Source organism: Lonchura striata, chromosome Z (assembly GCF_046129695.1).
Source record: "Lonchura striata isolate bLonStr1 chromosome Z, bLonStr1.mat, whole genome shotgun sequence".
NCBI classification, from domain to species: Eukaryota; Metazoa; Chordata; class Aves; order Passeriformes; family Estrildidae; genus Lonchura; species Lonchura striata.
The window spans coordinates 69538315-69552652 of record NC_134642.1 but is presented as its reverse complement, the minus strand read 5'-3'; the positions used below and the strand labels follow the sequence as shown (position 1 = coordinate 69552652).

Here is a 14338-nt window from a genome sequence, read left to right as displayed (position 1 = left end):
TGACTAACCTGATCTTCCTTATATGACCAACTGACCTGCCTAAGGGATGATAGAAAGGCTGTGGATGTTATCTGCCTGGACTGCAACAAAGCCTTTTATACTGTCTCACATGTTATTCTCCTGTAAAAGCTGACAGCTCACAGCTTGGACAGCTGCACTCTTCCCTAGGTTGAAAAGCTGACTGGATGTCCAGACCCAGAATGTGGTGGTAAATGGTGCTGCATCCAGCTGGCATCTGGTCACTGCTGGTGTTTCCAGGGCTCTGTGTTAGGTCCAATACTGTTTAATATCTTTATTGATGATTTGGGTGAGGTAATTGAGTGTAAAGTGGGTAAATTTGTGAATGCTGCCAGGTTGGGTGCATGTTTATCTGCTGAAGGGCAGATAGGCTCTGCAGAGGAATCTGGACAAAATGGATTCATAATTGGAGGCCAACTGTGTGAGGTTCAACCAGGTCAAGTGCCAAGTCCTGCACTTCAGTTACAACGTCCCCATGCACCACCACAGGCTGGGGACAGAGTGGCTGGAAAGTGGCCCAGGGCAAAGGACCTAGGGGTGCTGGTTGACAGACAGCTAAACATGAGCCATCAGTGTGGCCAGGTGGCCAAGAAGGCCAATGGCACCGTGGCCTGTGTCAAGAATAGTGGCCAGGAGGACCAGGGAAGTGATTGTCCCCCTGTATTTGGCCCTGGTGAGGCTGCTTCTGGAGTTCTATTTCCAATCAGGGCCCCTCACTTGAAGAAAGACCGTGAGGTGCTGGAACATGTCCAGAAAAGGGTAACAGAGCTGATGAAGTCGTGAGAGGAGCTGCTGAGGGTGGGGCTATTCAGCCTGAAGAAAAGGAGGCTCAGGGGAGGTCTTATTGCTCTCTACTATTGCCTGAAAAGAGGTCATTGTCTGAAAGGTGGGGGTCGGCTTCTTCTCCAATGCATTCAGCAACAGGATGAGAGGACATAGTCCCAGACTGCACCAGGGGAGAGCCAGGGTGGACATCAGAAATCATTTCTTCACTGGAGGCATTGTTTAAGCAGTGGAGCAGGTTGCTCAGGGAAATGGCAGAATCACCATCCCTGGAGGCATTCAAGAAACAACAGGACATGGCACTTAATGCCATCATCTAGTTTACAAGGTGGTGAAGATCAAAGGTTGACTTCACTTGTCCTGAAAGTCTTTTCCAAGTTAAATTGTTCTGCGATTATGTGAAAGAACATAGACATTAGTTAAGGTCATGGTCCTGTGTTTTATATTTGTGACCAGATCAGTGTTGATAACGCATATTTTAGCTACTGCTTAGCTTGAAGAGCACCAAGGTGTTCTCAGTTACTCACAGTGCTCTCTCATTCAGGAGGCTGATCAGGGAAAAGAGGCTCAAAAGTGACACAGCTGGGACAAGAGATTCCAACTTCTTGGAGATAACCCATGACATGTAACAGTGTGCTACTTATTAATCTGAGGGGGTTATTGCCAAAGTAAGTGTTGGTTGGAGAGTGGCTTAAGTCTGGTTCTGGGACATGCTGAGTAATTGTCTGTGGCTCACTTGATTATGTTTTATTTATTTTCTTTTCCTTGAACTGTTTTTATCTCAAATGACAAGTTTTTCTCTCATTGGCTCTTTCAAATCTCACACCAGTTCCAGTGGGAAGGAGGGAGCAAATGACTGAGTGGGAGCTAGCTGTCTGCCAGGGTCAATAGCTCAACTTTTTAAAAGCTAGTTCTAGTTCTCAGGAGTTTAGTAACTAATAGCTTTGGAAGCCATCTTTATAGCAACAGATATCTGAAGCATTATTACTGCAAGCTCAGTTTCACTGTTACATTGACCAGTGGATCTTTGGCAGTATAAGCTACATTTTATATATATATAATAGAAACATTCTGGTATAAGGGTCCTACAGTCCAGGGAAGTATTCAAACATGGAGCTGTTGCAGAGTTTCTGATCCCACAATTGCTGTGCTGGTCCATATGTCTTTGATGTCTTTGATGTGAAAGCATCACATAACTGGCAGGGCAATGCAGGTGGAAAAAAAGTAGAAAACCAATTTTACTCCTTTGATTGCTTTAATTCATGTAATTTTAGGTATTACCTGTAACAACACAGATGCATTTGTCAAAGGAAATTGTGGTGTCTACAGATACATAGGATACTTCAAATACATAGGAAACTATCTAGCTCCAAAGAAGGTCAAGTGCCACTGAAAACCTTAGAAATCAACTTGGCAGCTATAAGAACAAATAAATGAAAATCATAAACCAAATAAATTACATTACTTGTTTTTTTCATGCTCAATTAGGTTGCAGTATCAAGTCTTCTAATTCACAAATCAAACCTCTGCCACAGGCAAGCAGTAATGTGGAAGAAAACATTCTTGCTTCTCATCAAAATATTCCTGCCTCTCACTGGCTAATGTAGTTAGCTAGCTTGTGCAGGTATGCTGAGAAACTGCAGTCCAAAGTTTTATTCCTGACTTTGTTTACAGATGTTATATGGTGATTTGCTTACAGAACAAAGAAAAGTGTGTAGAACTTAAGTATTTGTTCTGAAAGTTATTGTTAAGATGTGGCTATTCTAGTAGAGGTGCTTCTTTTGGTCTCAAATTTGCAGTTCAAGCTTTCAGTACCTCTTCAGTAGATCGAGAATGGAAGTGTCTTCTTACATCCAAAAAGTATTACTTTTTTAGTAGTTTAGATGTTATAGTAATAGTGATGAAATGCATACAAGTGGAAAATCAAATTTGTGTGGTTTAGTTAATGACTTTTTGAAAAAATAAATGGCAAACTGCTTCACCTGTATCCATCTCAACCAAGGCTCTTCTTACTGCACAGATAATGTAGTGCAGCCAGTATATTGTAGCCTTTCTCAAGTATGAATGTTCACTGCAGGAGGTACAGTTGGAATTTTCAGCAGCAGCTTTCAAATAAGTTTTATTCATTGTGTCTGAGACTTTGTTTTCTAAGGATATCTTGGGTAAATATGGGTGGACTTACCTTGGAATAGCAAATACATGGCCTAGCCAAAATAATAATTCTGTAGTGTTCCAGTTTGTACTCTAAAGCATTCAAAGACTATTGAAATTGTAATAGATCATTGACTTTGGATAGCCATATATTCAGAAACATTGATAGCAGTTCATTAGTTAAAGATATAAACCAGAAAGTTAAATTAACAGGAACCATTCATAAAGCATACCAAGAGCTTCTGATTTGTGTAAGGTAACATTGCGAGTGACACTAATTTGTTTTGCAATCTGAGGCCTTGTTCCCGAATTAGGATTAATTTTAGACTCAAAAGAATTAAAAAAAACCTGAAACTATGCTCATTATCCATATTTTTATGTGGAGAATTACTATGAGGCATAATTTTTCAAATCTCATCCTGAATATACTTAGGTAGCAATACTTCATTTTTGAGATGAACAAGGGTAAATTAAAGTGAAGTGAATTATTGTTAAAATAGTGTAAGAAGTGTCTGCAAAGATTTTTTTGCTCATTTAAATACACTTACTTTTGTACCTTTCTTTACTTACATGAGAGTTTGTGTCAAGCCCTACAAGAAAACTATGAAAGGGCAACCTTATACTCACCATCATTCTTTCTTCTCCCCAAAGAAGCAAGGTATTTATTTTTGTGGAAATAGTGTGGATTTCACCCAGAGATACCTGAAGTTCTGGATGACCCAATGTACTTTACTCCTGACATCTTTTGGCTGTATTAATATGTGAGAGAGGGCCAGTATCTCAAAGAAGGAGATGTACTGGAAAAGTGGTTTATTCTGTTTGTTATGTTTAGAAGTTGCTTTGGGAAATTTTAAGGATAGCTTTATTGGTACAAAGTTACCCTGCTGTTACTCAAAATTAAGCAAGTAATGTTATTAGGATGCTGCAAAATCTTCAGTTCTAGGATTGTGTCCTAGTCAATGAGACTGTTGCAGACTGAAAGGAAGAATTTCCTTTTTTTGGTGAACCAATAATCCCAAGTGTAAAGAATTAGCTAAATTAACTATTTTTAAAAATTACTTCCATTTTTTTTTCTTATATAAAAACATACTCCTGATTTTGTCATTTATCCCTCATTAAGATGTGTAATGTAGTTGTTCCCCTTACCATTTTGCTAGCCAAGATTTGAACTTGGGCTTTTGTTCTTTTTTCTGTATGTCATGAGCAAAGTGATAAAGCTATCTAATCTCAGAGATTAAGAATGAGAAAAGTGTAGACAGGTATTTGACTCTTACCAAGTGTTTGTGCTACAGAATCACAGGATTAACTAGGCTGGAAAAGACCATTGAGATCAAGTCCAACCTGTGGTCCATCACCTTGTCATGGTGGCACTGAATGCCAGTCTTTTCTTAAACACTTCCAGGGGCAGTGACTCCACCACCTCCCTGGGCAGCCCATTCCAGTGCCCCATCACTCCTGTGAAGAAATTCTTCCTAATGTCCAGCTTAAACCCTTCCTAGTGCATCTTAAGACTTCGTTGTCTTCTCCTGTTGCTGTTGAGTAGGGGAAGAAACTGACCCCCCATGTGTTACACCCTCCTTTCAGGCAGTTGCAAAGAGCAATAATGTCTTCCCTGAGCCTCCTTGCTATCTCTATTCTTTAAGCTGTACAAAAAAAGAGTGCCAGAATTGCTTGTAACCTCATTGTTCTAGGATTTTCCACCCTTTCTACAGCCTCTCAACTAAAGAACTGGCATTTGGTTATAAAAAAACCTTTTTGCTTACAAGGCAGGAGAGTCTTGAAGTCTAAAGAGTCTCATATGCTTCAGTTTCAAAAGGAGACGAAGTAGTGCTTTTACTTAGGTATGTCTAGGTAGTCATATACTCTTCCAAGGTAATACTATCCTTGATGTTACTGTTGAATAGGTTTAATTCCAGAGCATGGGAACTTATCTGTACAGGTTATACTTGCAATTTGCTTTAGTGACTTAAGAGTAGGATTGCCCACCTTGAGAAGGTTACTGTGCAGTTAGCATGAAAGGCAGTATGAGAAAAAAAACTCAACTGAAAGTTTTGGTGTCCTGGTGATTAAACTGTTGTATTTCTTCTCATCAGTGTTTGTTTTTCCTTCCAGAAAAGAGGCTGAATAAAAATTTTCCCTTGGATTAAAGCATATTAAGAAATCACTACTTTTTTAATGTTTTTAGTACATTAGACTATATACTTGGCTAGATATATTATTTACTGATTTTGTTTGATATCTTTTAGTCTACATCTTATTTCATTGGCTCCATCGGACCATCTATTCATTGTTTGTCTTGAAAGTCAAGAAAAAAGATGTATTTGTTTTATATGTTCAATTAATTTTCTGACTCACAAAAACAACACTGTAAAATGCTAATGGAATTTCAGAGGCATATTCCTTTTCTAGGCTTGCATCAGAACTTCACACTTGTGACAAATCAACTGCTAATAGCTAACAAATGCTGAGACAGTGGCAAGCATTGCTGTTACCCACACTGTTAAGTTTAAAATTTGCGTGTCTGACGTGTGAAGTGTTCCATGTGTTTGTTTTAATGCTGTCATCTTTGATTTTGTGAGAAATAGATGAGATATTTTCAAGTTGTTCTAAAAGCAACTTCCCATAATCATGCAAAAAGTCATTAGCCCTGGGGACGTTGACTGGAGATCTTCCAGTCCTGTGCTGTAACCACATTACAAAACTATAATGCTGAGAAACAGTATCTTGCCTGTGATGACACCCAGGTCTTTGGCATTTTTCTTGATATCACACATTGAAGATTTGTGTAACTTGTTTTCCATATTTACTCTGTCATCTTTCTCCACTGTTAGTATCCAAATATCTCTCCTTTGGGAAGTAGCTTTATTATTGCTATTTTTCAGCTGTTGCAGATTATGTTTTAAAGACAAAAGATTGATATTTTGCTTGCCTGTGCTTTTAACATATGACAGTTCATTTTTATGTCCTTATTCAAATGTTCCTAGAAAAGCATCAGACCTAGTGTCAATTTGGAAAGTGTTTTCCACCCTCCATATTATTAGAGAACATTTATATATGACAGCTCTAAAAAGAATATTTTTTTCAGTACTATATAAGACACTTGTCTGGGATGCAAGAAAATGCATTTCTTATGATTCCTGTTAAAATATGTTGTTTCTCCATCTGTGATTATATTGTAACCCTTCAGATACCACATTTTCTGTTAAGGATTATATTGCAGTTTAAGACACAACTTTGAAAACATTTAAAAGTTGTAACTAAAGAAGAGCTTTGCAAAAAATAAATTGCAACTCAAGTATTTTCCTACAAATACAAATAGCTACCCAAATTTCCATTCTTTCTCTTTCCATAGGGTTGAAAATTCTTAGAACATTTAAAATTCCTTTATTCTTATAATTTTCAAGCTCCACCATAGTTTAGTTCATGTTACAGGTTACATCCCTGGGATTCTGCTCTAATTTATAATAATGACTAAGTTGGATTTTTATTTTAAGCTCCATACATAGTTTAGTTCATGTTACAGGTTACATCCCTGGGATTCTGCTCTAATTTATAATAATGACGAAGTTGGATTTTTATTTCTTAGTACTAATGCATTGTCTTTAAGCACAGGAAGTTTCCCCCTAGAAAAAGGGATCCCAAGAGGTGTGAGCAGAACTAATGTTGAACATATTACTTGGCCCTGGGGTAACCAGTATGTTTGATGATACAGTGGAAGTCCAATCTTTTTGATAGGGCCTGTTGGATGTAGCTACCAAAGTAGCAGGTCCGTTTGGAGCCAAGGGAAATTGGAAGCTGTTTGTTCTATTCTTCCCCAAGCAGCCTCCCTCCTCCAGGTGTGGCTTCTATCCACTCACTTTCTCTACTGAAAGACCTTCCTCCCATCACATCTTCCAATACTTGGTACCTATGAGGGATTTCTTGGCAACACAGTCTCTGTCTGGGAAGCTGCAGTTTAGCCACGTGCCTTTCACCAGGCAGGGGATGATTTATTAATGAATTATATGCACTAAGTGATCTCTGCAGGTATTTCTACATTTCTAAAGTATAATTGTATGTGCTTTATGTTTGAGTAATATTGCCTCAAAACTTGCATGTGATACCTAACAAAACCATAATAAAAAGAAGAGATGTTTGGATATAATGTCTTGTAAAACTTTTTAAGACAGGTCTTTTCATTTAAATATTAAGACATTTTTAAAAGACATTATTTCAAACACAGAGCTAGAAGACTATTTAGAAATACTTGAAAATAAAGCGGGATATTTTTGAAATTTGTTTTCTGTGATTTTTTAAAATTATTTACTTCAGGCTTTTCAAATGAATTCTATAAATGGGTAGGACATTTATTTGCCAATTAAAGTCAAACAAGCTTTTTTTAAATGAAGAAGAATTCACCTTTAAAAAGTCTTCTTATGAAAAATAAACTTCAAATTTAGTCTTGAAAAATTCTCTGGTCAAGTTTGGCAACCAGATAATGAATTGTGACAGATCAATAGGAAATAAGTTAAAATAATGTAATTGTGAAATCTTGAACCAGCTTTAGAGTTAATCAGTTTCCAACTTGTCAGTTTGATTTAATGAATAAAGGTTACACTCTTCTCATATGTTATATGTATATCTTATTTGTCAAATAAACTGAATATAGTTTTTGACATTTTAGCAGTTTAGCATTGATCGTTTATATTGCTTACTTTTTTATTTCTTCTCTTTTTTCCTAGTCCTATTTTTTGTTCTTGTTTTACATTAATCCATTCCAAACAAGTCATCTTAGTGTCTCCCATCTAAGTGTCTTAAAAGGGTAAGGAGGAAAAGTTACTCTAATAATAATGAAATAAGGAATGACTCTATCAAAACAAGCTGTACCAACGGAAAGCAGCAGTGATTCTTGTTTGTAATACGATCATCAACTTTAATTAAAAGGCATCTGTGTTCTCCAAATGTGTGTGCAAGCAATTCTGTCAACCACCACCAGGAGAAGTGTCTGTGTACACAACTGATATCAGCCTCCTCTGAAGTCCTTGCTGTGTAGTTTTTCATTTCTCCCTTTCACTTAAATTTCTTTCTTTTTGGTTACTCAAGCCTTATATTGTCTTTCTGTCTATGTTTTATCAACTTCCCATTTCTTTTGCTGTCTGGGCTGAAACTCTATATGTCCCCTTCACAACACCTCTCTATTGTTCCCTGCCTGCTCCATCTTGCTTGTGTCACATTTCTGCAATGGAGCTGCTTAACTGCACAAGGATGAGGGTACAACTTATTAGTAGGAAACACACTGTGAAATCCATGCTAAAGGCAAAAACCAAAAAACACAGGGGCAGATTTCTTTCCAGGGGGACAATATGGACGGCCACTGTCACCTTGTAGAGTGCATGGATCAGGTCTAGGCAAAGCATCCCACTGTGTCTTTGCACAATGGGGAAGGGGGTGAGCAGCCACTTCTTGCAGTTTCATGTTTTCCTTCACAGCTTCTTGAAATTGAGCACTTGCAGCTCAGTTCTGCTTCCAGGCACAGAGCATACCTCTGATGTGACAGGTGCTTCTGACACTTTTACTGCTCCCAGAAAGGCAAGCAGGCTTGCAGGATTGGCCCAAGGCAGGACCAAGATGTGCCTAAGCTTTGAGCATACCTGGCACACAGTTTTAGCCTCACCTCTAAACAGCAGTGTGGGCATTGGTGCATCCTCATCTTACTCATGGCATATTGTGCATGGTGGAGGTTGGATGGACATACACATACTAGCAATGGGAATAGTTGTTATAGAATTCTGGACAAATATTTTGTTTAAATGTAAGATTTTGTTCAAAATTGAGAACTGATATCTAAGACTCCTTTCTGTTGCTCTAAATTACTTATCATTGCTGTATGTCTGTGAATGTTTCCAGTCAGCATGAAGAGTTTAAAGTGATAGTGGTAATGTTAAAACATGTTCAGAGGAATATTGTAACATGGGTATAAATTACTGTGAGGGGTTAAATACTATGATATGTGATGGATAGTTGTTATTTTAGCACCTGAAGATAAGCAAAATTAAAGCCTTTAATCCCAATAGTTTGTGCTTACTTGGAAAAATGTTTGTCTAACTGCAGGCATGGAACTCGTTGTGCCGGAGAAGTGGCAGCCACGGCAAACAACTCACACTGCACAGTAGGAATCGCCTTTAATGCCAAGATTGGAGGTATGTGAAACCATCTCCCACAGAAAAAAAATGCAACCACAGAGCTATTTGTGCTAAATGGTACATTCAGATGTTTCTCAGCAAGAGAAGGAGATTTGTACGAACAAGTCTCACTGTGTTAGCTAGTAAAGCTCAATTGTAGGGTGGTTGTTCAATATCAGTGCTGAAGGAGTTTGTCTGTGGTGGCCCTTCTGCACTGCTCTTTAGAGCACTGCCTGCTCTAGAAAGTCAAACTTTTGATGAAAACATGACCCCAGAATCAGGACACTGAGGTTTTCTCAAAGATTCAGAGCTCTTAAACCATGAACTTCGACAAACCATAAGTAAAGGTACACATCAGTTATATTGCCTTGCATATTGATCCCAAATGAAACACTCTTAAATCATAATGCATTTTGATGGTTTTTGTCTGTGGTTGGTGAGAATTTTCTTTTGATCCCTATGGGTGATAAGATTATTGCCTGAAAATCAATGTTTGATCATGTATTTTTTTCATTCAGCTAAGAAGTTTCAGATGTTTTCTGTGAATTCTTAGTTGTTGGTTGTTGAATTAATGTCTTTAGTGTAATTTTATGACAGTGATTATCAAAATGTCATCTGCATGTCTTCTCTGATGTAGCCTGCATGTGACAGATTGTAATACTTCTACTGAAGATTATTCTGAACTTTCTATGAAGTTGTGGGATTGGTATATTTGCTTTCATCTGAAAGACTCATAGCTCAAACTCATTAATTATTGCCTATCAAAATAGAGCCTAAAATAGAGCCTATCTATGAAAACAAACATGTTTACCTATTTGTACACCAGAGAAAAGTTCAAAAATATGAGCAGGCAGAATTGAGACCATGTTTCTATTATTAAAAATACTGATATCTGTTCTCTGCCTGATCAGTACAAGTTTGATCCAAATCTGATGTGAGCACATATGCATTTCAAATTACCCAAAGCACATATCATCCTCACGTCAGCTTTCTGTTGTCCTGCTGTGTAAACAAAATTAGGATGGATAATCCCAGATCCAGGATAAGGTTACAGTGATGCAGAAAAAAAAAATCCGCTCAGGTGAAGAGCCTTCCAGCACAAAACTACCCGGTCAGAGTGGTTTAGAAAATCAGAACTGGTCAAGTGAGGGAGTTTGTGACAGATGAACAGGTTGTCTCATGTGAACATGGCATTTAACTGTGAACCAGCAGTTGTGATATCAGATCTGTTGAGTGGTCAAACCAGAGTCAGAAGAGAGTTGGTGCACTGATGGAAATAAGAGATGCATTCCAGAGAAGTTTCATTTTTGAGTGGAATAGTCACACAACCTGCAACAGCTTTGACATGGTTTTGAAAAGTTCTCCAGAAGTAACAGTGACTTCTTAATAGTTTATTAATTATTAAGCATTAGGAATATGCAATAATAATAAATACCCTCCAGGCATATTAGCTGACTCACAGTCTTTTCTAAATATACTGTAAAAACTGATTCAGATGGACACAGTATACAGATAATAGAAACAGTAAACACTAGATACATTTATGCCTTTTTATTATTTATTCCTAAAAGAAAGCTGGAAATTAATAACAGTGTATAAAACCTCACTTGAGGTGCCATCTTTTAAAAGGATCAGGATTTGGAAATAAGACTTTAGGAAGCTCAACAAATAATCCACAGAAAATCAGAGTTAAGAGGAAGTTCCAGGCAAGGTAGGTCAAGCTTCCTCTTCCACTAGGTGAATATGTTTGAGAGCTTTGCTGCTGCTGACCTCTACTTGGCATGTCTCATTCTTTTCCTTCAGAGCAGCCACAAGCTTCTCATGTGAATATATGATGGTTGTGTTCCCTCTCTGCAGGCCAGATAGAGTGTAAAAATTTTGAATCATATCAAGCTGAACTATTATTCAGCTCAGTTGTTTCCCAGGGATTTAGTGGCCCTCCTGGAATATTCTTGGAGAAGAAGCTAGAGTTGAGGTAAAGTAATTGCATTCTTCTTATATAGAGGAGCACCTGCTGACAATGGTACTGGATTTGCTCCACCAAGATAAGTATCTTTTACTTCAAACCAGAAAGCATTTCTGAACACAATAAGGGATAGTAATATATCAAGCATAAGGGAAAAACAAAATCTGTCCCATCAATATGCCATAAAATATTGACATTTGAACAAATGCAGTTAATGATGTTTCTGATGCTAAGTTGTTAACAAGATATCCATTAATAATGCTAAATTTCTTCTAAATATGTTTGTAGTCCTTGTCTCATTTCCAAATATTTAAGAACATGTGATGACCAAGTTTCTTTTAAAATAGCAGAAGTGGAGATGTACCTTGTAGAAAAGAAAATTTTAGTAAAATTGCAATCTGAGTCTTCCGTTTTATCACAGGTTATGACAAGTAACTTATGAAAAATTATATGTGTAGCTAAGCTACAGGTCCCTCTTACTTAAAGACAAACCAGTGCACCAAAGGGATCTTTTTTGAAGATTTAAACTCTGAAATTATAATGCAAAAAATTACCATGTACAGAGCTTGTGAGACTTTTTATAGGAAAGCTTGATTGGTTTGCTGTTATTATTGCAAACTGATTGTGGAAGTTGTAAAACATCTGTGGGGATTTGGGTGCTTAGTTACTTGGCTGGGCTCAAGTCCTGATGAGAAAACAGTTACACTGAATTATGGCACAACAGATGTATATTGTCTTCTGTTGATGAGGATTAGTTCAGCTGTTTCTTTAAGTCAGATGTTGAATAAAAACAAGTATTTTAAAAGAAAACTTCTTTCAGCTCAGTTTTGGATGTTTCCTATGATTCATTGAAAATTTGTTCTGAGTAAAAAGCCACTTAGATTTTGCAATTACTGCAATGTTAGAAAAAATTTCTAGGGCTCCAAAGTCTTGGAACAATCTGCTAACACTGTCTGCTAATTGCCTTTTGGATAGCTTTTGTTGTGCTATCACCACATGCCAAATGCAGTTTGGAAGATGTGTGAGCAGCAGACTTAACCACTGCAGACATTGGCAGGAGGTGGATAGAAAGGCAGGGAGGAAGGAAGGAGCATTATTTTTACTGCAAATATCCAGTGAGATGTCTGTTGTTCAGAGTCATCTTGCACAGAATTACAGAATCATTTTCATTGGGTAAGACCACGATCCTCAAGTCCAACCTTTGACTGATGACCACCACCTTGTAAACTAGATGATGGCATTAAGTGCCATGTCCTGTTGTTTCTTGAATGCCTCCAGGGATGGTGATTCTGCCATTTCCCTGAGCAACCTGCTCCACTGCTTAAACAATGCCTCCAGTGAAGAAATGATTTCTGATGTCCACCCTGGCTCTCCCCTGGTGCAGTCTGGAACTATGTCCTCTCATCCTGTTGCTGAATGCATTGGAGAAGAAGCCGACCCCCACCTTTCAGACAATGACCTCTTTTCAGGCAATAGTAGAGAGCAATAAGACCTCCCCTGAGCCTCCTTTTCTTCAGGCTGAATAGCCCCACCCTCAGCAGCTCCTCTCACGACTTCATCAGCTCTGTTACCCTTTTCTGGACATGTTCCAGCACCTCACGGTCTTTCTTCAAGTGAGGGGCCCCAATTGGAAATAGAACTCCAGAAGCAGCCTCACCAGGGCCAAATACAGGGGGACAATCACTTCCCTGGTCCTCCTGGCCACTATTCTTGACACAGGCCACGGTGCCATTGGCCTTCTTGGCCACCTGGCCACACTGATGGCTCATGTTTAGCTGTCTGTCAACCAGCACCCCTAGGTCCTTTGCCCTGGGCCACTTTCCAGCCACTCTGTCCCCAGCCTGTGGTGGTGCATGGGGACGTTGTAACTGAAGTGCAGGACTTGGCACTTGGCCTGGTTGAACCTCACACAGTTGGCCTTGACCAGCAGCTTTGAAGCATGTCTGTCCATTGTTGGCTACAGAGAACAAAACCTAAGTCGCAACTTAGTCTGTGTTGCTTTAAAAGTATACCACTTCACTCTTACGAAAAAAAAAAAAAAAAAAAAGAATTGTGTGATTTACTTTAGGGTACTTTAGGGTGCCAGTGGCAGCATTTGAGTTATTGTTCATAGGTTGAATATAATATTCAGAGTAGCTAACAAAATCATAAAAGAAAGCTTTAGTTTCCTTTCAAAACCAGTATACCTTTATTGTCTTAATTCAGAACTAGAGAGATACTTTAATATGCTTTAAAGGAATTGACCACACAAGTTTCACCCATCAATAATTTTCTGTGATTATGAGAAGAAGATATAATCCTAGAATCCCTGAGTTGGTTTAATGACTCTTCTTTATAAAGCAAAGTTCATTGTGACATCACAATTTGTAGAAGGTTATTATCTCACAAAACATAGACAACTTTTGTGTGAACTGAGAAATACAGTTGCTTTGCATTTTTAATTTAAATAGAATAAGGGAAAAAAGTATTTTTTCAACAGAGCAGTCCCTATGCCTCTTGTCAATTGGAAGTTAATGTCATAGTTAACACAAGTTTCTTTAATCTGAGCTCATAAGCAAAATGCAATGTGTCTAATTAAAAATTTGGCTTATAAATAGGAGTAGTCTTTTAAAGCGGAAAGAGCATCTTGTAATTTGTGAGAGTGATCAGCCCTCTATCATACAATTTTATTTAATTTTTATTTAATATTTAGTGTCCCTTTGATCACATGTCACACTAGCTGTGTGTAGGTCTTTTTTCTTGTTTAGGTTAAAACTGGCATTGGTGTTTTTGTCAGATTTAACCAAAAGCTCTTATAGTTAGGAAAAACCCAACTTCCATATTTTCTCAGTTTTCATAATTTAGCATGCTATATTCTAGTAGGCTTAAAAAGCGATGACATGCTGGCACATTGACTTGCCCAAACCCACATGAATGGATTCTTTTAACATGAATTTCAGATTATACCTCACAAAAGCTTCTTCTAAGAGAAGGATGTTCACCATATTGTAATTTCAGGTTAAACAACATTACATATTTGTTCATAACCTCTTGTAATTGCTGTGCTACATTCTGTGGTAATTATTCTGTACACAAGAGACTTCTCCCCAGTTTTTTCCTTACAGCCTCATAAAATGAAGGAATGGTGCCGAGGTTACTTGTCTGTAGGGATCCTTTTATTGCATCTATTAACATGATTGACATTGTGAATGACTCAAGGAAGGTGATGGAGTTTCACTTCAGTATAAAAGGAGAAAGAACATCAATTGTTATCTTTAAG

At 37.9% G+C, this 14338-nt stretch overlaps 1 protein-coding gene across 3 annotated transcripts in view; it reads left to right on the top strand.

Moving 5' to 3' along the window:
• PCSK5 (proprotein convertase subtilisin/kexin type 5) overlaps positions 1–14338 on the top strand; it is a 228665-nt gene that overhangs the window by 83559 nt on the left and 130768 nt on the right. For all 3 annotated transcript variants that reach the window (XR_002466431.3, XM_021541528.3, XM_021541527.3), the window contains exon 6: positions 9043–9131. Coding sequence is in view for 2 of the 3 variants with exons in the window: in XM_021541528.3 (XP_021397203.2) it covers positions 9043–9131 (89 nt within the window). In the remaining variant the exon portion in view is untranslated. The remainder of the gene's footprint in view (positions 1–9042; positions 9132–14338) is intronic.